General features: G+C 45.7%; 2 protein-coding genes across 3 annotated transcripts; one reads left to right on the top strand and one right to left on the bottom strand.

Moving 5' to 3' along the window:
* Positions 1-664: 664 nt before the first annotated feature.
* On the bottom strand, positions 665-7779 carry LOC135825020 (long-chain specific acyl-CoA dehydrogenase, mitochondrial-like). The gene is made up of 11 exons (XM_065337760.1): positions 7534-7779; positions 7401-7436; positions 5498-5528; positions 5051-5157; positions 4635-4799; positions 4135-4201; positions 3368-3529; positions 3031-3132; positions 2552-2665; positions 1797-1924; positions 665-1331 (listed from the first exon to the last, which is right to left on the bottom strand). Exons 1-11 carry the CDS (start codon positions 7707-7709, stop codon positions 1154-1156), a joined length of 1266 nt encoding a protein of 421 aa, XP_065193832.1. The 5' UTR covers positions 7710-7779; the 3' UTR covers positions 665-1153.
* Positions 7780-7945: 166 nt separating this feature from the next.
* On the top strand, positions 7946-21883 carry LOC135825004 (iron-sulfur clusters transporter ABCB7, mitochondrial-like; the record flags this gene model as incomplete). 2 transcript variants are annotated; one of them, XM_065337742.1, is given in 13 exon segments in its annotated part: positions 7946-8257; positions 10003-10098; positions 11089-11304; positions 11885-11987; positions 12158-12344; positions 12849-12930; positions 13295-13383; positions 14960-15047; positions 15513-15687; positions 18340-18497; positions 18968-19134; positions 20242-20371; positions 21712-21883. In XM_065337742.1, coding segments are annotated over 13 exon segments (1720 nt in total), but the record flags the coding sequence as incomplete, so codon positions are not given.
* Between the last annotated feature and the right edge of the window lie 285 nt (positions 21884-22168).

Here is a 22168-nt window from a genome sequence, read left to right as displayed (position 1 = left end):
CTGGATGGGACCGACACAGGGATCAATGGTACTATAATGTCGCGCATTACATGTTGGGCTTATTCCTGTAGAAGTACGCGTAGATGTTAGTGCCAGGCTTCTTCACAGCCTATTCAAGTCAGGCTTTTATGCGAACCAGGTGTTTCTATGTATGTCAACACTAAAACCAGGCTTTTTAAAGTTCTTATCGTTTTATGTGCCACGAGTGCACCTTGAAATTCAGGCTTGTATTCAAAGCAGGGTTCTATGTGAGGCAGGCTGTAAAAAAAACAAGACACTACAATATTCGGCATTCTGTGGAGCATTTTTTTTGTGTGGAGAAAGTGTTGCCCAGCAAAATTGTAATGCAAGGAAAGGAAATGCCATCACATGCATGCATTACAGGGATGTGCCGACATGGAGTATGCCCATTCACAATACCACTTTTTGCGACTCGACATGCGACAAACGGCACTTGCGACAAGGGAATGCCTGTCACGTACTGTCGTAGCAGTCGCAAGGCCACCGTTGCAGAAGTTGACCAAAGTTCAACTTTTGCGACATGCGTGTCGCAAAAAGTGGTGTTGTGGATGGGCCTTTAGGCAAGCCTGGCACAGGTCACCGTTCACTTCCACCGAGAGTATAATTATAATGGGGCTTGACACACATGCTCAACAATCCATGGTCCGGAGAGGAAATAATAGTAAACACTGTTGCACCACCTAAAGTTCACTAAGGCGCAGTAAGGGACACTAAGGAAGAACTAGGAAAGCGGCCAAAAAGTCAGTATATCCAAAGTAGGATTGGTTGCAGGCAATCTATGTCAAGACTGTGACGTGGGAGAAGAAATATTCTCCATACCTGAGTATCACTAGTATGTCCGTAAATCTCACACCACAGTCCGTTATCACGCCACCTGTACTGGACTTCTGCATAAATAGTAAACGTACTATAAACATCAGATGACTTGGATTGAATTACTTGTATAAGAACTCTCATAGAACTACCGGTATCCCAACTTCCATGACATGGCTAGCCGCAGCTTTAAAGAATTGTTGAGAACTCTGAAGTAGAAATTATTATAGAAAATACTGTGGAAAAAGAGAGGAGCCTGCTAGTGATGGGACTACAATGTCATTTGAAGTCAGTTATATTCAACGGTTTGAATCAGGATCTAGTTGGGAAAGATTGTGCGGCTCACCAGATCCATCATGATCTCGTTGGTGCCAGCATAGATAGGTTGAATTCGAGCATCGACGTAAGCACGGCCAATCTTGTAGTCGTACATGTAGCCCATACCACCATGAAGCTGAACACACTCGTCAGCCACGCGGTTCTGCAGCTCAGACGCCCTGCATAGCAGTCACGTACAACGCAACACAGCACAACATGAGTCTAGGAAAGTCAGACAGTACACTGGCATACACAGCAGCAGACCTTGTTGACCTTGGGACTCTGCTAAAAATAGCTGAATTTAGCAGGGCCTGCACAGGTACTCTGAAGTACATGCACAGATCAAGCAAATGGCAAACAGAATTTTTTTAAACATTTGAAGTAGATCTAGAGTGTAGGCTGTACTTGTTCATCACTATGGTGCAAGGACAGCAGTGTTCATCACCATGGTGCAAGGACAGCAGTGTTCATCACCATGGTGCAAGGACAGCAGTGTTCATCACCATGGTGCAAAGACAGCAGTGCCTTTACTCTACATGTACACGGACTGCAAGCACAACACTTAGTAACGACGCCTCCTTCACGGAGAACTCACTTGAGAGCACAAGTAAGTTTTAAACACACATAGATCAGGCATATCTTACCAGGATTTGGCCATGGAAGCAGTGGCAGAGTCTAGTTCATGCACATCATGACGCTCAATGCAGCTATCGATGAATGCACGGCCCACAGAGATTTCTGTCTTCATCTTTGCCATGCGATGCTTGATCAACTGCACACCACAAGAAGAAAGCGTACGTTAATTGTTAACCCGTGCGTGAGATCCAAAAATACAACATGGCATCGCCACTGCGCACGCACACAGAGTGTGCATGACTACATGCATATTGTGTGTGTGTGTGTGTGTGTGTGTGTGTGTGTGTGTGTGCGCGCGTGCGTGCGTGTGTGTGTGTGTGTACACATGTGCATGGACATGATGATCATTAGTGGCGGTAAGGCTGTCATCACACCATGGTACAAAGTGCTTCGTCTACGTCCACGTAAGGAGTTTTTGGCCGGTTGTCATGATGATCCGTATACGGGGTGAAAACGGGAGACGTATACGACTTTTTGTATGAACGTGCGTATCTCCCCCAGCCTTTTTCAGAGCGACCCTGCACTTCGATGTACGTGCGTTCAAATTTCTCCAATAACCTGACTGCGTGTACGCTTCAAGAACTGCGCTTGTCTGATGACACGACCACCCGTTTTGGTTTTTTCACCATAGACGTAGACGTAAACGGGAGTCGGAGAACGTGGTGTGATGACGGCCTAAGCAGACAGCAGAGCATCAATATGAATGAGTACCTAACGGATGCAGTCACTTCACTTTAATTAAAAGACGCACATAAGCACCAACCTGCATTTTTGAAAGCGGACCACCGAAAGCTTTCCTATCCTGCAAGTATTCTCGAGTCCATTCAAAGAGAGCCTCGGCAGCAGTCTGTGCCATCACTGCTACGCAAAGACGCTCCTAAAGAACCAAGCACATTGTAGCACAGAAGGGCATCCACATCATGTGAGTACAAACTCTGCTTTGCCACAATGCCATCAAAGGTGTGTTCAGCTTGGCGCTAAGCAGAGCAGAATATCAGTACAAAATGGAGATGGACAAGAGGAACACATGCTTCCCTGGCATGCAAATGACCCATAGTCAGAGAGCGGCACTCAGAATATTCCACTGCTTCGACAGTGTGCATAGTGCCAACATCAGCATTGTCTCATGATCGTCTCGGACAAAACATCAGTCCACACTGAACTGGTAAGTTCTGTCTGCGGGATCGTTGTAATTCTATCATGTTGACGAGCGATGAAGTAGCTGATGTCACTGTTACCTACCTGTGGCAGCTCATTCATCATGTAGTAGAATGCCTTGTTCTCCTCTCCCAACATGTTGGAGGCCGGTACACGCACATCACTGAAGTACAACTCACTGGTGTCCTGCGGGAAGAAAATGAAACCGGAAAAGATACATAAAGTCATCGCGATATGGTGCCCAGTTTGGAGAAAAGTCCATGCTGGACTGATCCTACAACGGCTTACAATTGTAGAAGCAGCAACGGAGAAGAGCCACATGATATCCAGATCAAGTACTAGTCATGAAGCATACTATCTCAGGCGATGAGCTCCAAGACAATGAAATCATCTACAAATACACATGGTGAAAGAGGTATACCTGTGCTTTGAGGCCGATTTTGCTCAAGTTCTTGCCACGCTCGAATCCAGGCATTCCTCTCTCCACTACAAAGAGTGAAAGTCCATGGGCTGCACGTCCTTCTTTCTTCGTCTTGGCAACGACTACAACCGCATCAGCAAGCTGACCATTGGAGATCCATGTCTGCAAAACAACAAAAAAACCCAAAACCAAAGAGTTGAGAAAACGACAATGAGTTATCTGCCAGATTTTCTCTAAGACGGCACTTCAAAGTCCCCTTATCCGAACTCCCCAGATCCAGCAAGCACAATCTCTGGGTCATGTGCTATGCTGTAGACCAATGAACTAACGTTAAGTGGCGTTACTGAGTTGTGAAACGTTTGACTAAGTGTAAACCATACGGCGTGGCTTTGAATAATTATATTATCTGACCGGAAGGAGCATTATTGATGAAAACTACGTTTTGCATGAACTGGGCGGGGCAACTTTGCTCAAAATAAGGTCAGGCACTGTCGTCATAGACATGACCTGGCACCGGGAAAGAAGATACAGGGGGGGGGGGGGTACTTATACAAAGAAAGCCATGTGTAATCCTCTTCTAGCTAATACTGGTGAACTCTCGTGCCAGTACATACATCTCCAATTCTCCTTACCACACCACAGGACAAGGCAAGAACTGCCCCAGATATAAATTTACCTACAAGTAGCATACTAGTATACCACATGTAGTGTCACATAGCAGACATAATGACTGTACTGGTAGGGCAAGTGTACCTGAGGATCCATACCTTACTGCCGTTGAGAATGTAGTCATCTCCATCACGCACAGCATGAGTCTGCAAACCCTGCAGATCACTGGGATAGTCACACAGGAAATATGAACATGCACAAACACACATGTCACTATCAACTCAATAGTCTGTGTGCAAAAATGAAAGAAAAAACTCGGCTCCACATGCACACTTATCTTCTGCGAGAAGAACACAAGTTGAATACGGCCGGTCATAGGTTCACAACTTAACGTAAACATTATGCTTCTAAATAGCATCATACTTGGGCCAAATGGACCAGCCAGATAGGAGGTACATGTAGCAACATTGCCCCTGGAACTCCTGAGAACAGAATAAAACCTACAAGTATGATATATAATATAGAAGCCTTGCTTGGTAGTTTAAAATCGAAAAAGTATGGTATGGTAAGTATGATAAGCAATGGAAGACATTGGATATCAATGGTGCATAGGAACTGATGGAACACCCGCACACTAATGACCACCACCCGCACCAACCTTCCAGCCACTGGCTCTGACATTCCAATAGCTGTCACGCAAGTTCCAGCGGTCATAGCCGGGATGAAGCGTTTCCGCTGCTCATCAGAGCCATACTTGGAGATGTAGGGCACGATGATGTCAGAGTGCAAAGAAAAGAAGGGACCAGTGCACCCACTTCCAATGCTGTACAATACACACAAATACACACAAATACACACAAGTACACACACACACACACACACACACACACACACATGCGAACGGGCGTGCAGCAAAAGCAACCATAGTAAAGAGGAGACACAAAGCATTGGTGGCATTCGTGAAACCCAGGACACGTACATCCCTCCTAGCTTGAAAATTACGCCGAAGAAATATCGGTGGCAGTCTTAGAGCAGTCACGCAGGGATAAACACAACACGCATACATGTACTTACACTTCCTCAGCAATCACCATGGCAGACTTGAAATCAGCACCAATACCGCCATGTTCCTCGGGAATGTTCACATTCAAATATCCATTGCTGCCAGCTTTCTCCCAAATCTGTTAGAAACAAAACAAAAAAGCACAGGTACACTTCCCATTACTTCAGTATACGCATCTCCACATCATCACAGGAGATGATACATAGACTGTCAGTATCACACTTAGTGACCAATGAATCCCTCAATCAATCAATGATAGTACTGCTGCAGTGTGCAGCCTGTAGACAGTGTACTAGTTAGGCATCTACTCCATGATGTCAATGCCAGTTTGACCGAATGCCGGGGGTTCTCGGCAACCTGGAAGCCCAGAGAAATATGCGTCCCACCACCCACCCACGCCCACACACAAACACACATGCTAAAGTAATTCGAGCCGTCACAGAACAAGACTGTCGTACCTCTTTGCTGACCATACCGTCCTGCTCCCACCTGCAAGAAGACACATAATTAAACAACATGATATTCATAGCCACGAAACTTCAGTCCATACAACAGAGATAAGTAAAAATTTCATGATCTTCACTTCATACAATCATAGTATTACATGACTGTATGTCTAGAGTGCAGCTGGCCTCCGCACCCATAAAAGGGGCCAAGTGCATTTTATGGTCTGCTGTACAGCTATACTAGCACGCAAGCAAAAGTAACGTCTCGATTCTGCCAAAAGCAGCGACTTTTCACATAATTATAAGCATAATTTATGCGCTTCCGTGCGGGGAAGCGCTGTGTTCATAACAGCATGACGTATCGGTTACTGGTTACTGGTGCAATATGGTAACACACTGAATAATATAATATCAATATCACATCCTCATGCTAACATTGTGATGTAGTGATGCCGGGTGCTATGCTATCCTGCAGGCAAAATGGAATCTCTAGCAAAGTCTGGACTAGCCAGTGTTTCCACTACTGACTAGATATACTGTGTGTTGTCAAAACACTACATGGCACAACTGATGTACTAAACATACACATACATGTATGATTCAATGTTCGAGTACGAGTGCGTACAAGGGAAATGCTGACTGATACATGACCGAACGGCGTTAGCTGTAAGCTATAAGGTCGCGTATCAAGCCGATATTGAATGTATACGAACGAGTACGCGGTGCAGTAAATAATTCATTGCATGTTTGGATCGGCATTCCATTATAGGGTGAAGAGCAGCAATTCAAGTCCTTTTCTTTTACATCTTTGGCCTCGACTTGCAGTTCTATTCGTTGAGACCGTACGCCTGGATCTTTGACTTTGTTTGACAGCTCATTGCCAGCCTTCACCAGTACATATACTTGAAAATAGTGCAGCCATGCCACAAATGTGCAACACTGGAACATATTTGCCTTCAATTTTTCCAGGTGTCGTGCTCCAGGTCTTTGAATAGTCGACTAAGTGCGCAAAGGCTGTACTGTAGAAGGACGACCTACATCATCAATGCTGCCGGCCCGCACTTTGGAGTGAACATAGAAGTCCAAAGGTGCAGGAAGGCAGACATATTGTGTATTGATCGCTGAATGAGATTATTCTTGACACGTCCGTCGTCAGTGGAGTCCTCCATTTTTAGGCTTCTTGCTTCTTTTGGTGATTGGTGTAGTTCATGGCAATTTTGTCCATCGATGAAGTATGATCGATCATACCAAAACAGCAACCTGCCTGAGAGAAGTGGAGGATTCAACTGACGAGCGGGCATGTGCAGAGTGATCTAATTCAGCGGGTAAATTGCCGCAGTACACGGAATTACTGCCTGCATAAGCGTAGTACGCGTCACCACACGAACACCCGCCCGCTTGCGGAAGCGCTGGTTGGATGTAGCACAGGCAACCCTTACGTGATACTGTGCAGTAAAGGATAATACTGCATTGTTGTAAGGCCTAACATGCACAGTCATGCTCTAGAACTATTAATTTTATGATCATGTAGAGTAGAACCCGGGTTAGGGGTCCACCTGACTCTGCGCGGACATAGCTGGACTCAGTTGTAAAGGGATGGGCAAAAAGGTGTGCAAAACGACTTCTTGTGAGTAGATGGGCCCCGGAAAAATAGTTTGGAGCGAAAAAAAGTTGCGGCTTCCTCGGAAACCGACGGGGGACCCCCCCCCCCCCCTTGGGCCGGAAATTAAATCCCGGTACTGTATAAGGATCACCCGCACAATGTACGTGCCAAGTGACCCCCCCCCCCCCCCCCCCGGGCACCGATCCCTAATCCGGTGTGACCCTTAACCCGGGTTCTACTCTATAATTATGTAGATGGCAATACATGTAGAGTGTATCGTGCACAATGAGAATCTGATCACTCAAAGCTTACTGTCGATGGTTGGGGACAATTTCAGCTTCCACAAATCTGTGAGCAGGAGAACAGACGAACATCAGATTATTGTAACTCCGACGGAAAACTCTAACGAGGTGAAAGATGTGGAAGCACTTGTCCATGCACACACCTCCTGCACGCCTCCCTGAGCATGTCGTGATCTTCATTGAAAATACGTCGGGTTCCGATATCCAACATGTTCGGTGACGATGCTGGCTCGGGTCTTCCCAGCTTGTTGGCCGATACGGACAAGCTTCGGGAGAAGCATTGTGAAACGACAGCTTTACTGGAGCGAAGTAGAGCCATGATTGAAACAAGACACCCAGCTGGATATCGAGATTATGAAAACAACAACACTGACACTTGTGTTGGTTTTGTGCAGAGCACACGGCTTGGTTGAACTCCTGTCGCAGGTCAGGGGTCGGCCTGGGCTTGCAGTTGTAAAATAACGACGTAGACTATCTGTACGGCAACTCACGTACTTCCAGATTTTATGACATCGGCACGGGTACGGCCTCTCTCACGTTCACGTTCTGTTCAAATTTTTGATTTGGTGTGTGAATATGTTCACATTTTCAGTGTTGTGATTTGGTCAGGAACTATTATTATGTGTAGACTTTGTAGTGCTATACTCAGAATAGTTTTGTATTTGTCTTTTGAAATTTCATGGAGAGTAAAGTGTACTGGTGTCCATCCAAGTCAGGTCTGGCTAGCTTCTGCCATTTCAAACACTAGCACACGAGGATGTGGTGGCTGTAATTTGTTTACACGATCCATTTTTACTTTATAGCTGGGACATGTTCTCTCTAAAAGTCTTCAGTCGCTGCAACCTTGGAACTGTACTAAGGAGACAGGTGTGTGTATGGCCTAATTGTGCTTGCCTTTCTTTACTGCTTCAGAATTATTTTCTTCTCTCTACACCATACATTGCTACACTGAGAGATATCAGTATACAGATTTTCTGGAGAGCATTACTTTTCTGTTGTGTGTACCTGACCCAGTACATGTACATTGTATGAGCATGCAGAGTCATTGAAGACGCAGCCACCAGTACAGCAATACTTATTGTTCTATCACTTACAACACCGCCATGAAGGCATCAATCATCGACCGTATGTCTGCATGTACATGTATAGGCGCAGGGGAGAGGCTTACATGCAAGTGTTTTCATCATGCAATGTGATTATTGTAGCACAATTTTTGCATCTAAGCTCAACCAGAATACAGAAATATTACATTGTCATGCATTTTGCTGGGTTGAAATGATGAAACGCATGAGCGTGTACAAATGTCATAATTATACTGTAAAAGCCATTATTCTAACGAGGCGCATATATAACGATTTCCCAAAATTGACTACCGTATTTCCCCGTAAGTTAGTTCTCCCCAATGACTTAGTACCCCCTATAAAAAATACACTTTCCACTGCCGAGGTTATCACCCCGAAAGACAGTTCCCCCCGAAAGATAGTAAGTTCGTACCCGTCCTACATGTACAGACACCGTACAGTACATACATCATATGCACGGATACTAGAGTTGCGCAGGCTTCCCACTGCGTGTCATTTACCCCCCGATAAAAAAGTACTCCCCGAAAGTTAGTACTCATGTGGCTGCTAAGTTCGAAAGTTAGTACATACTAACTTACGGGGAAATACGGTAATTTACGTGTACCAAAGGTAACGATTCTCACTCATTCTCAACGCTCAATAGGACAGTATATGTGTCGATTTCTGTATAACGATTTCTATTTTAACGACAGATTTCTCCTCGTTAACTTGTTAGAGTTAGCACTTCGTTACATGTATATATATGGCTTTTACAGTAAACATGGTCATTTTTACACCATGACATGACTGATTAATGGAGCTATTTTCACGTATAAGCCCATGTACCTCTCATCTTTACAATAATTATCAATCTTTTACACAAAACGAAAAAAGTTTCATTTATGGGTGGTGGGTCGAGGAGAGTTTCATTATGGAAAAAAAATGATAGCTGAAACATCAATCCAGTCTAAATTTTTCCGTTCAGGGCAGTGGGTGGGCGGGGGAGGACCATAACTAAACTTTTTCGTTTCGTGAAAATTATCGATAATGCCGGATGGCTCCTTAGGATAGGTATCTGTTTCAACCTTGTTTTATATTTCATCAGCAGAGGTCAGAGTTACCATGGTTACTGGCCGAGCTGATCATAATGAAGTCCAGTGATCAACAAAGCATGCTTATAACTGTTATCGGCTCAAAGCATCAACGTGAGAGTGCTCTAATACAGAGAAACACAGAAAACTTTGCATGAGGGCTGATAACGTTGACACTATTCAGACAGAGTCCTCAACTAAGCGGAGTTGAGGAAGTGTAATACTCCATCTCCGGACAGCGAGCCGTTCCGACCTTGCTAGGTCTCGTCAGCAGAGCTCAGAGTTACTGGTAAAGGCGAGCCCATGCGCTTATATGTACCATTGCATATGCACATATTCGCCCATTTGCTTACACCGGTATTTCCACATTTTGGAAACCAGCAAATTTATTGCACCGTTTGATCTCCATTGTACTGTTTATGTTATCCATGGCTGTCTCTTTTAATACACCAATCTATAGGCGAATGCTTGTCGTCCGCTAGCATCACTACAGCACCACGGAAGGCATAAATATTTTAGTCACTCAAGGGCCCATAGTCAAAAGCTACCCCATTCGGTATGTACATGTACATGGTATGTGTGTGCTTGCTATTGGACATTGGGCCTGCACCCATGTGCAAGACCCTTCATTCATTCATTGTTCCTGTCTGGCCAATGTTCTGCCATACTTTGTTGCCAGTCCTCGCCATCTTGGCCACTTTCCCCGTGTCAAGTCTGATTTAGTTGTCAATTTTATACTAATCCTGATCATGTCGTTATTGACATGCTGCTCATTGTCCACCAGCTCCATGCCAGCATTACGGTTACGTTTTCATTACCGCCATTGCCAATTGCTAGCCGTTGCCGATTGCCAGTCTACCATATGCATGAGGCTAATGAGCAACACAAGTTCCCTCCTCAGTATTCCAAATTTCCACTAGCTCTTTCGTTGCCTTTTTTCCCCTTTTCGAGCCTAAACTTGTGTTGGTCATTTGTCTCGTTCTTCTTTTTCGGCAAGAAAAGTATATACTATATTCACCTGTCATATAATTTGCCATCTCATCTGTAACATGGGAAATTGTGGGCACAAGTTATGCGATCGAGTCCACCAACTAAACCAGAACTGTCAGACGTCCACAATCTAGCACAAAACTGATCGCATAACTTGTGCCCACAATTTCCCATGTTACAAATTTTTCCTTGGCTAACCATCTGAGTTCATCTCATCTGTGTTGCCTTTTTTTACAGCATTTAACTGGATGTTGGTAGTTAGGCTGGTATCTGTTCAATACATGTATCGTTGTGCATTCAGCATGGCTTTCAGCGTGGCATACATCATGGCATACAGCATGGCATTCAGCATGGCATACAGCATGGCATACAGCATGGCATTCAGCATGGCATTCAGCATGGCATTCAGCATGGCATTCAGCATGGCATTCAGCATGGCATTCAGCATGGCATACATTGTGTTGTTACTTCCTTACCCTGGATGTAGCTCACAGTCAGGAAACTGACACTCTGTGTGATTAATGTTTCATGTTTCGTGTTGTTGTGTTCTGACTAGATTCACGGCACGAGCAATGTCCGGCACATCGCAGGTGGTGTCACAGGTGCTGAGGAGCTTCTGAAGAGCACTGCCAGCGATAAGAGCCACCGCGTGAAGAAGTCAGCGACCTCTGCAGACATTCTCAAGGCTATGCTGAGTCATGCATGGCCGAAAGATCAACCTGAGCTTCGGTGGCGGGTGGCAGCTTCCGGTGTCCTGCTGATCGGCTCAAAGGTAGGACAAGTTTCTTTCCTGGGTGTGGTGTCTACCGGATTGGCTCCAACCAAGGTACTCTGTTTCAGTCCCTTTGTTGGATTACTCTACTCTCCCAGAAGCGAGTAAACCTACTGTAAACCACCCAATATTTACGTCACTAATTTTTCACGATTTCTCAGAACCAGCGAGTTAACGATGGCAAACTTTCCCAGAACACTGTGACCACCCACACATACACCCACTGTTGAAGTTTGATTTCATGATGGTTACTTAGTAATACTGAGTATGCGCTTTATGCTCTTCTCGTGAAATTAGCCAGCATTACTGTATAAGTAAAAAAATCGTTCACGAAATCTTTCGTTAGGTCACTCCACCAGCGTACTAAATTTCGTTTTTGGTCGAGGTCTGTCACCCCGAACGTTCAGAAAAAAAACTTTAGTTTGGTACAAACTTTAGTTATTTCGTGCCCCCTATCGAATATAGCGAAAGTTAATTCCAAACGAAAATTTGCACTTATACAGTAATACGTCACAAACATTAGGCAGTTTACAGCAAGTAAAGAATTCTCTTTTGTTGAATGTTCTGTTTCTTGTTGTAGATACTGAATGTGCAAGTCCCTTTCTTGTTCAAGCACGCGGTGGATAACTTAGCTGATCCGGCCGTTGCATCCTTCGGCACAGTGTCTGGACTTCTGCTGCTATGTAAGATGTTTTACTTGTGAAGCATTGAGTTTAAAGTGCCGGTCTTGTGGCGATGTATGATTTTCTTTTTGCAGTGCTAGTGCTCTACACATTGTAACATGTTTAGTGTGAAGTGTGTTATGTTTGTACTCCATGCAGCAACATAATTCTAACTTTTTTCCTGTTTTTAGATGGAGCTGTCAGAGCTGGATCTTTTGGCTGCAATGAGCTGCGCAACTCCTTGTTTGCCAAAGTGGCTCAAAGTAGGATACGCCACCTATCTTGTGAGGCGTTCCGTCACCTGCATAACCTTGACTTGACTTTCCACCTGAGTCGTCAAACCGGCGCTTTGTCAAGAGCCATTGACCGCGGAACACGGTATGTTGCGCCTTTTAGTGGTTTGAATTCTGTGGGCAGTGCAGAGTTCTCTTGGAACTTGGGTGGTCAACTACTGCATGCAACTTGCCATAGCGCCTTCTACTGGCTCAGTCCAAGCTGTTCACAACTACTGCATGCAACTTGCCATAACGCCTTCTACTGGCTCAGTCCAAGCTGTTGACAACCGATTAGTACTTGGAGCAGTATTGGCAGAAGCTGATTTCAGTTCATGACGCTTACTTTGTAGTAACCCATGTTTGCCCATGTTTCCGAGCTCACTATCTACAAGTGTATAGTTATGGTTAATATTGGTTATAAAAGGAATGCTGCTTCTACACAATATGTGTCTGCATTGTGTGCATTGCGCGCGCGCGCGCGCGCGTGTGTGTGTGTGTGTGTGTGTGTGTGTGTGTGCGTGGTACATGGTGTGTGTGTGTGTGTGTGTGTGTGTGTGTGTGTGCGTGGTACATGGTGTGTGTGTGTGTGTGTGTGAAATATTCACAGTGGAATCAATGGACTCCTTACTGCGTTGGTCTTCAACATTTTCCCAACAATATTTGAGGTTATGTTAGTTGCTGGCATTTTGGTGAGTACGAAATTACAGAAGAATGCTGTTCAACTCGTAGATTTTCACCTTCAAGATTCTGGGTGCTGGGTGCCTGAGTTGTCTTGATGTTCTGTATTTTGACAATTGTGCCTGGGAATGTGTTTTTGCAAGAAACTTGAGCCTGCATTTAATATCACAACCCGCTCCTCCTCCTCGTCCTCGTCCTCCTCCTCGTCCTCGTCCTCGTCCTCCTCCTCGTCCTCCTCCTCGTCCTCGGCCTCCTCCTCCTTATCTGTGCAAATTTTATTTTGTAGCATCAGTATGTCTTTTCTTTGGTCTTATTTGCTGCTTTTGTTGTGGTTGTGGATGCTGTGACTGCTGCTGCTGCTCTTCGTACTGCCAGGGTTATCGATGTGGTACAGATTTTGCATTGGTAACGTTCACCACGGTTGTGTCCTATGGAGCCTTCACTCTTGCTACTACACAATGGAGGTTAGTTGCACCTTAGCCGCTACCAGTGCTTGCAGTGTAGAAAACGTTTTGGCCCACGTGTTAGCATACAGGATCAGGTACCAGGGGGGGGGGGGGGGGGGGGGGGGCGGAACCGGTGCGGCCTAAGCCGCACCAATACTTTGATGGACTCGGATGGAGAGCCAAGGATAAATTTTTACAAAAGAAAAAGGACCAAGGAACTACACGTTACGCTATAATGTCCACTAACACCACCAGTCACTAATAGGCTTCCGCGGAATATGCCAGCTTAATTAATTTCGGGAATTATCGGTCTGATTTTTAAAACGGGAATTATTGGCAATTTTTGTGGAATAATCGGTAAAACTTGAGCAATGCCCCCGTTTTTTCAATTTTTTCGTTTGTAACACCCTGCCGCAGGCATTGGTGGGTGATCTGGTTGGAGATCTGAGATCTGGTTGGAGATTGGTGGGAGATCTGCGCCAAGCCAATGCCGGATTGCTCGGGAACCTAGACGCTCTGCAGAGCCTGCGAGCCATTGCCAATGACCGACCCGCATGGCGAGATCTATGTATGAAGATCTCTGCATCGTGATATTCCGACAGATCCTGAAACAGTCAAACTCAGGAAATAGCACTATTATTATCACTCAGGCTGCAATATTCAATGACATATAGACATATTCATAAATGACATATCTTCAATACCCATGATCTACATTGTATATGTTAATTATATCATTATATCATCGTTCTAGCTCAATTTCTTTCCCCTGTCATAGTCCTGTTTATCATGTTCAGCATAAGCGAAGTTGTGGATCATGCTTGCATGGTTGACTCCAACGCGTACATGCAAGTAATAAAGATAATAATAATAATAACACCCTGATTTGTACCAAAAAGCTTGTGGTCTTGCCATTATTCGCCCTGTCTTTCAAAAAAAAGAAAGAAAAAAAAGGTTCCAGCCGAGTCTCACGCGAACCGTGATTTTTTTGCCCGTACAAGTGGCAACAATACCCGTACGTACGCGGTACGGTATCTGCGAAAAGGGAAGAAAAAAAAGAATTATTGCGAGAATCATTGGTGAAATTACGGGAATTATTGGTCGAAATTTTGAGCAATGCTCAAAAGAATTATCGGTAAAAATACGAGCATATTCCGCGGAAGCCTAGTTTAGTAGTTACTAAACAATCAGCTCGTGCAATAACGTTGCACGACACTGACTGTTGGAAGGCTGTTGGAGTGCGCATCCAAGATGTGCTAGAGCTGATAGTCAGTTACCGGTAGTTGTAGAACGTCAGTACCGTCGGTCAGTGTCGTGCCATGTTATCGCATGAGCTGATTGTTTAGTAACTGGTGGTGTTAGTGGACATTATAGCGTAACTTGTAGTTCCTTGGTCCTTTTTCTTTTCAATGCTTTTATGATGTTTTTCTTATCCTGTGATTTCTGAAGCAATGGGCTATTTGGGCCCAATTGTCCTAATTTCACGGGGCAGGGTCCCAGGACCCCCACCTTTTCATGGTCGCACCAATGTAGAATACCTACCGACACCCCTGGGTACTAACATAGGCGTGTGGTGTGTCTGTGCCCTCTGCAGAACTAAATTTCGCATTGCAATGAACAAGGCAGACAGTGCAGCGGGGTCCAAGGCCATTGACTCGTTGATCAATTATGAAACTGTCAAGGTACGCAGCAGGCCCTGGAGATTTCCCTCTCCATGGCTGCAAGCCAAGGCGGAACGGAACGCCCTTGCGGTACTTTACTGTACTTCTCCCCGCGGAGCATTTCCCGACTTGCAATCAGAAGGGTCGCACTTGTGTGTGTGTGGGGGGGGGGGGGGGGGATGGGGATGGGGGCAAGCCATTGCCATCACGGCTGTGATTCATTGAACTTTCTAGGTTGGGCTAGTTGCTGAGTACTCAATAGTGACGTTCCAACTTTGGGTACGTGTTTATGTGCATGTGTGTGTGTGTGTGTGTGTGTGTGTGTGTGTATGTGTGTGTGTGTGTGTGTGTGTGTGTGTGTGTGTGTGTGTGTGTGTGTGTGTGTGTGTGCGCGCGTGTGCGCTTGTGCGTTTCTTGTGCTTATGGCATTTGTATGTATTTGTGTATTTGTTTGTCGTCATCGTTGCTGTCCTTGTTTTTGCACAGTACTTTGGCAATGAAGAATTTGAGACCAAGCAATATGACAAGTATCTGAAGAGATATGAAGATGCTAGTTTGAAGACGTCTTATAGCCTCTCACAGCTGAACTTTGGCCAACAAATGATCTTCAGCGCTGGCATGACAGCAATCATGTGCCTTGCTGCACGCGAAATCACAGCAGGTAAGTGCAGAAGGCATTGCGATGCCTAGCGATGCATTGTGATGCCTAGCGATGCATTGCGATGCATTGCGATGCCTAGCGGCGGCCATGTGTGCTAGGTTAAAGGGTGTCTTTGTCAGCCAGTTCTTTGTCACCTTGCCAGTATGCTCAGGGATTATTATCTTGTTGGCTATTCGCCGGATGACGTAGAGGGGGGGGGGGGGGGGGAGGGGGGGGGGAGGGTACAGCCGATGCCGTCACTATAATAGGCTCTAGGTGAACAGGACCATCAAGCCGGCATAGAGATACATACAGCATGCCAAAGACTCCAAGTGGATTGCCGTCGAAGGCCACTACTCCTCCATCACCAGAAGGCATTCCACAGACATCAGGTCTCAGGTCATCCACTGCAGACTTTCACTTAGACAGGAAGGTGCGTGCCGATCCAGTATCTGCCAAAGATGCAACTTTACGCGTGTGTTGATTTATCCGCATTGCACCGTGCGTCCACGTAAACATGAGGCAGATCGACACTACCAGAGACAGTACACAGGCACTTGTCACAGCCTGGTCTGAAACAGAGCCAGTTACCTGGTTGCTACCGGTGGTAGCAACTCCGAAAATGCTGTGGGTTGTAGAGTTGAATTGGCAGTGTCAGAGAAGAACTTTTCATGGGTGTGTAGTAGATACCATAAGGCAGGGCAAGCCAAATCATACAGTTATACAGCATGTGTAGGCACAAGTGATAAAAGTGCTGTGGAACATATCATTTTCTGATTTGGAGTGGTTGCAGGAGCTTCTACTAAGCACCAGCTCCTATGAGCACACCAGTTGCCACTCGAATCAGGCACTGCAACATCAAGTCCACTTGTGCTAGAGAGGAAGTCCATTTTGATTCAAACATTGGTAACAGTAACAGTTTTGCTGCTGATATCATCTTCAACCCCCCCCCCCCCCCCGACTGCTGCGAATCAAGATCTAAAGAACTGGAGTGCTGAGACCTGCAGAAGAGGCAGCTAGAACGGTGGCTTGAACTACATGCTTCGCCAAAGCAACGGCGAAAGTCTTTCACAGATCCACCACCTAAAGAGAAAGCAAACTCTACGCCCAGAAGCAAAGCGGCAAGGAAGCATGCAGACTTCTTGAAGCTGTGAAACACAAGGCCTATGAGCCAGGGCATGTGCATAGACCACAACGGGAAACTCAAATTCTACTATAACATTTTGCAGTGAAAACGCAGGACTGTTGCGGTTTCAGCGGGACCTCCGAAGTGTTATCATGATTGACTATCTCCAAACTGTAATCATTTAAATGTATAATCAACTATCTGCGAATTGATCAGCTCTTTTTGTGTGAAAAAAAGATCAGCTTTTACTCCAGAAAATTCAGTATGTATCTCGGTTTACTGGAATGAAATTCTTCAAAAATCACTGAATTTCAGGTTTCATAAAAGTAAGTTCTTCATGATAATCGCTTTGTCGTCCATCTTTTTCTTGTCATGATGTTCTTTGCGACACTGTGTGTCCTGTCCAGGGCGGATGCGTTGTCATGATTTTTTCTTTCTCTTTGCCATACTGTGTGTGTGTGTGTGTGTGTGTGTGTGTGTGTGTGTGTGTGTGTGTGTGTGTGTGTGTGTGTGTGTGTGTGTGTGTGTGTGTGTGTGTGTGTGTGTGTGTGTGTGTGTGTGTGTGTGTGTGTGTGTGTGTGTGTGTGTGTGTGTGTGTGTGTGTGTGTGTGTGTGTGTGTGTGTGTGTGTGTGTGTGTGTGTGTGTGTGTGTGTGTGTGTGTGTGTGTGTGTGTGTGTGTGTGTGTGTGTGTGTGTGTGTGTGTGTGTGTGTGTGTGTGTGTGTGTGTGTGTGTGTGTGTGTGTGTGTGTGTGTGTGTGTGTGTGTGTGTGTGTGTGTGTGTGTGTGTGTGTGTGTGTGTGTGTGTGTGTGTGTGTGTGTGTGTGTGTGTGTGTGTGTGTGTGTGTGTGTGTGTGTGTGTGTGTGTGTGTGTGTGTGTGTGTGTGTGTGTGTGTGTGTGTGTGTGTGTGTGTGTGTGTGTGTGTGTGTGTGTGTGTGTGTGTGTGTGTGTGTGTGTGTGTGTGTGTGTGTGTGTGTGTGTGTGTGTGTGTGTGTGTGTGTGTGTGTGTGTGTGTGTGTGTGTGTGTGTGTGTGTGTGTGTGTGTGTGTGTGTGTGTGTGTGTGTGTGTGTGTGTGTGTGTGTGTGTGTGTGTGTGTGTGTGTGTGTGTGTGTGTGTGTGTGTGTGTGTGTGTGTGTGTGTGTGTGTGTGTGTGTGTGTGTGTGTGTGTGTGTGTGTGTGTGTGTGTGTGTGTGTGTGTGTGTGTGTGTGTGTGTGTGTGTGTGTGTGTGTGTGTGTGTGTGTGTGTGTGTGTGTGTGTGTGTGTGTGTGTGTGTGTGTGTGTGTGTGTGTGTGTGTGTGTGTGTGTGTGTGTGTGTGTGTGTGTGTGTGTGTGTGTGTGTGTGTGTGTGTGTGTGTGTGTGTGTGTGTGTGTGTGTGTGTGTGTGTGTGTGTGTGTGTGTGTGTGTGTGTGTGTGTGTGTGTGTGTGTGTGTGTGTGTGTGTGTGTGTGTGTGTGTGTGTGTGTGTGTGTGTGTGTGTGTGTGTGTGTGTGTGTGTGTGTGTGTGTGTGTGTGTGTGTGTGTGTGTGTTGTTGTTGTTGTTGTCCAGGGCGTATGTCAGTCGGTGACCTTGTGATGGTGAACGGCTTGCTCTTCCAGCTGTCCATGCCGCTCAACTTCCTGGGCTCTGTTTATCGCGACATGAAGCAGAATCTGATTGATGTCACCACCATGTTCAACATGCTGCAGATTGAGTCGAATATCAAGGTATGATTTGTCTATGTACAGTAACATGTACCTATATGTACCTACACACACTTGAGAGGAATCAAGAGGTACTTGTACATGTATCTATGTGAACATTTGAATATATGAATATCTATTTCCTGCTGATGTGCCGGGGGTTTGCAGGCTGACTTCACATTCTTGTATATCATTTCCTCTTTCCTCTCACCTGTATGTCTGAATGTCTGAATGTTGTACTGTAATCTGTTGCGCCAGGGGCCCTGTTACCTTGCACACTTTGTTTACTAGTGGGTGCTGTACGTTGCACTGGTGTGTGTATGTGTGTATGTGTGTATGTGTGTGTATGTGTGTGTGTGTGTGTGTGTGTGTGTGTGTGTGTGTGTGCGTGTGTGTGTATGTGTATCGTATGTACGTATGTGCATCTGTGTCTGTGTGTGCATGCAATTATGTGCGTGTGTATTGTTCGTATGATTTGTCGTGGTTGCTTCCAGACACTTCCCGGCTCTATTAACTTTACCGTCGAGGATGGCAAGAATCCAGAAGTGGTGTTTGATGACGTATCATTTGAGTACATCACGGGAAGGCCAATTCTCTCCAACTTGTCGTTCGTCGTTCCGGCAGGAAAGAAAGTTGCTCTTGTTGGAGGAAGTGGGTCTGGGTAAGGAGTCTTACTATGGTCAATGTGTGGGTGTGGGGGGGGGGGGGGCATGTACACAGGAGGCAATGTAGACTCTTTGTGAGCGCAAGTCCTGTCAATTTCACTTTGACCAGTGTATGTTGTCACTTGTGACACAGCCACACTTCAACTCTCACCCCTCCATCTCTCATCACATTTGAGAATGGAATGCCATCTAGGTTGCTAACCTTCATAAGAAATGGGTTGCCGTTGCCTCTTGATTCTACTAATCGTGCAGTTATTCGTCCTGTATAGCATATAAGCTGCCACTTACCCTCTCCTATTTTCTTTTCCTTCCTATGTTCCTTTCTCACCCTGTGCTATGGTGGGTCCAGAGATCACCTGGTGTGATATTCACCACTGCTGTCTGCTGTGCAGCATTGCTGTACATTGCTGTGTGTGTGTGTGTATGTGTGTGCGCATGCAATTAACGTTGCATGTATTACGGTGATTAGCTGTTAGCCCTGAACTTCCTGTACATGTATGAGTGCTAGTAGTATCTATCCCATCTAGCACCATACATGATAGGTGTGTGCTTACTGTAAACCTGCAAACATTTGCCATCTGGAAACTGTCGATGGGGCGTGAAGTCGCAAAGGTACACCGGCGCGAATGGGTAGAATTGTAGTAGAGAAAGCTGAAAACTAATGAAATTGACTCCAATCACAAACATTCCCAGGTGCGAATGATGTGTTGTGCTTGCGAATCTTGAACTAAAACCAGCGCCAAGGTTTCCTGGTTTCGTGCGTACCTTAATGGGCGAGTGTTGATTTTCTTCCCATGGTGTGAATGTAACACATCACCACCTATGCTGGCTTATATGACTGCTTGTTCCTTTGTTCGTGTAGCATATTTTCCTATGAGACTGCGGCTGAGTGTCAATGACAGATCAATTCTCTACTTCTTTGAAGTTAGTTCTTCGAACAAATATCGAGGATTTGACGCTGAGTACGGAGAGATGAAATAAATATCTGTACAGTGGTATCCGGTGTAACCCTGTTTATTTGAAATCATTAAAAATGGATTTTTTTGTCCGGGTATGCTATAGCGGTGTTGCTTCTCTCCTGTGTGTATGTGTTTCCCTTGCAGCAAGTCCACTGTTGTGCGCCTCTTGTACCGCTTCTTCGACCCAGTGTCTGGCAATATCTTTATTGACGGTCACAACACGAAGGGAATGACGGTTGAGAGCCTCCGCGCGGCCATTGGTGTTGTGCCACAAGTAAGCGAGGCTCAAACATGCAGCAGCTGCTTTCTTTCTGTAGTACAGTATAACCTGTGACTACCGACCACCCCTTGGGGCCAGCAAAAGCGGTCTTTAGTAGCAGGTGGTCTTTAGTTAGAGGTTTGCACTGCGTGCCCATAATATATGGATCCCATTATATGATATGTATGTCAAAACGCAGCCAATACAATTCCCCAGGACTTGCGCAATGCCATTCTTATTTTAGGTCAAACAACACTTGGAGAGAAAGACGGAGAGATGGAGAGAGACAGAGAGAGGGAGAAAAGATTAATTTTTTGCAGACATCAAATTCAGCTGCTACTTCTGAAGCCGGGAGTCAAACTTTCCCTGTGGAAGTTTCGTTTTGCGCTAGGCTTCAAATTTGTTCATGCGATCAATCGTACCGACTGTCCTTGTTGTGCGGACTTCTCGATTGCTTGAACGCGATCCGTCAGCATCAGGACCTTGCGGTGCTGCTTTGTTTATGGATTCCTTGATGCAATCGTCAATTCGTCTGTATGACTGGGGTGACAGAGCCGCTCAGTCTTTGTTTCTCCTCCGAGTAGTAACATCGATCAGAGAGCGCTTCCGATGCGCTCTCCAAGACGTTTCCTATCATGTTTATTCTTGACAGGGCTTGAAATTTTGACAGGCGTAGGGCAGTCCACACCGCCTCCGCAGTCAAAATGACCTGCGTTCATTTGTTCAGCTGTAGTATCGAAAGATTCCTATCGGGACCATGGGAAATCAGCAAAATTTCAAGAAGGAACTTCGAGCAACATTTGATTTCCTACATCGCGGTCGCTAGTTACGGGTCAAAAGTCGTCTTTGGGACAAGAAAAGGCGGTCGCTGGTCGCGTTCAGCAGGTAGTCGCTAGTCACAGTGCATTTTGAATGTGAGACCGTCCGTGCCTGGTGAAGTGGTCGGTAGTACCAGGTTGGTCGCTAGTCATGGTGGTCTTTAGTTACAGATTTTACTGTACATGGATTCAAATGATATGCTAGAGTGCTAGTGCTGTGGTGTGTGGCTGCTGTGTTCCTGCTGCTGCTGCTGTTGCATCAACATCTTGAAGTTTAGTAAATGGTTTGTGAGGTTGGTGGCCTATCTCTGCCTGATGTCAGTGTGATGGTAGGTGAAATATTGCTTATTTTTGCAAGAGGCCGAAACCTGGGGCCGAAACCTTGTTTGATTATATTGGAGATACACGAGTTGCAGAATGGCATGCTAATTAAGGCCTTTAAAAGCAGTCAGCAGACAACTGATAAATTGGAGATTAGCAGCTTCATGGTTCTGATGTTCTTGCTCGTCTGCTACCGTTTCTTGCCGAATGTTGCAGGATTCTGTGCTCTTTCATAACTCCATTCTGCACAACATCTCTTACGGTAACCTGTCAGCAAGCAAGGAAGAAGTGATGCATGCGTCACGGATGGCCAACCTGCACGATGCAGTGTTGTCATGGCCCGATGCGTATGAAACGCAAGTTGGTGAACGTGGCCTCAAACTATCTGGTAAGCAGTTGTGTCACTGGCATTTTGCCGCCACTTTGATTGTGAGTCTCCCGCTCTCTCTCTCTCTCTCTTTCTTTCTCTCTCTCTCTCTCTCTCTCTCTCTCTCTCTCTCTCTCTCTCTCTCTCTCTCTCTCTCTGTCTCTGTCTCTGTCTCTGTCTCTGTCTCTCTCTCTCTCTCTCTCTCTCTCTCTCTCTCTCTCTCTCTCTCTCTCTCTCTCTCTCTCTCTCTCTCTCTCTCTCTCTCTCTCTCTCTCTCTGTCTCTCTGTCTCTCTGTCTCTCTGTCT

Source organism: Sycon ciliatum, chromosome 1, assembly GCF_964019385.1.
Source record: "Sycon ciliatum chromosome 1, ocSycCili1.1, whole genome shotgun sequence".
NCBI lineage: Eukaryota > Metazoa > Porifera > Calcarea > Leucosolenida > Sycettidae > Sycon > Sycon ciliatum.
The sequence above is the reverse complement of the archived record's forward strand: the minus strand, read 5'-3'. Positions and strand labels throughout refer to the sequence as shown.

Coding starts and splice junctions, on each gene's coding strand:
- LOC135825020 (XM_065337760.1), bottom strand. CDS start 7,709: ATGGCTCTACTTCGCTCCAGTAAAGCTGTCGTTTCACAATGCTTCTCC. Junction 7,437..7,533: donor CTCAGGGAGGCGTGCAGGAG/GTGTGTGCATGG, acceptor TCCTGCTCACAG/ATTTGTGGAAGCTGAAATTG. Junction 2,666..3,030: donor TGATGAATGAGCTGCCACAG/GTAGGTAACAGT, acceptor TTGGTTCTTTAG/GAGCGTCTTTGCGTAGCAGT.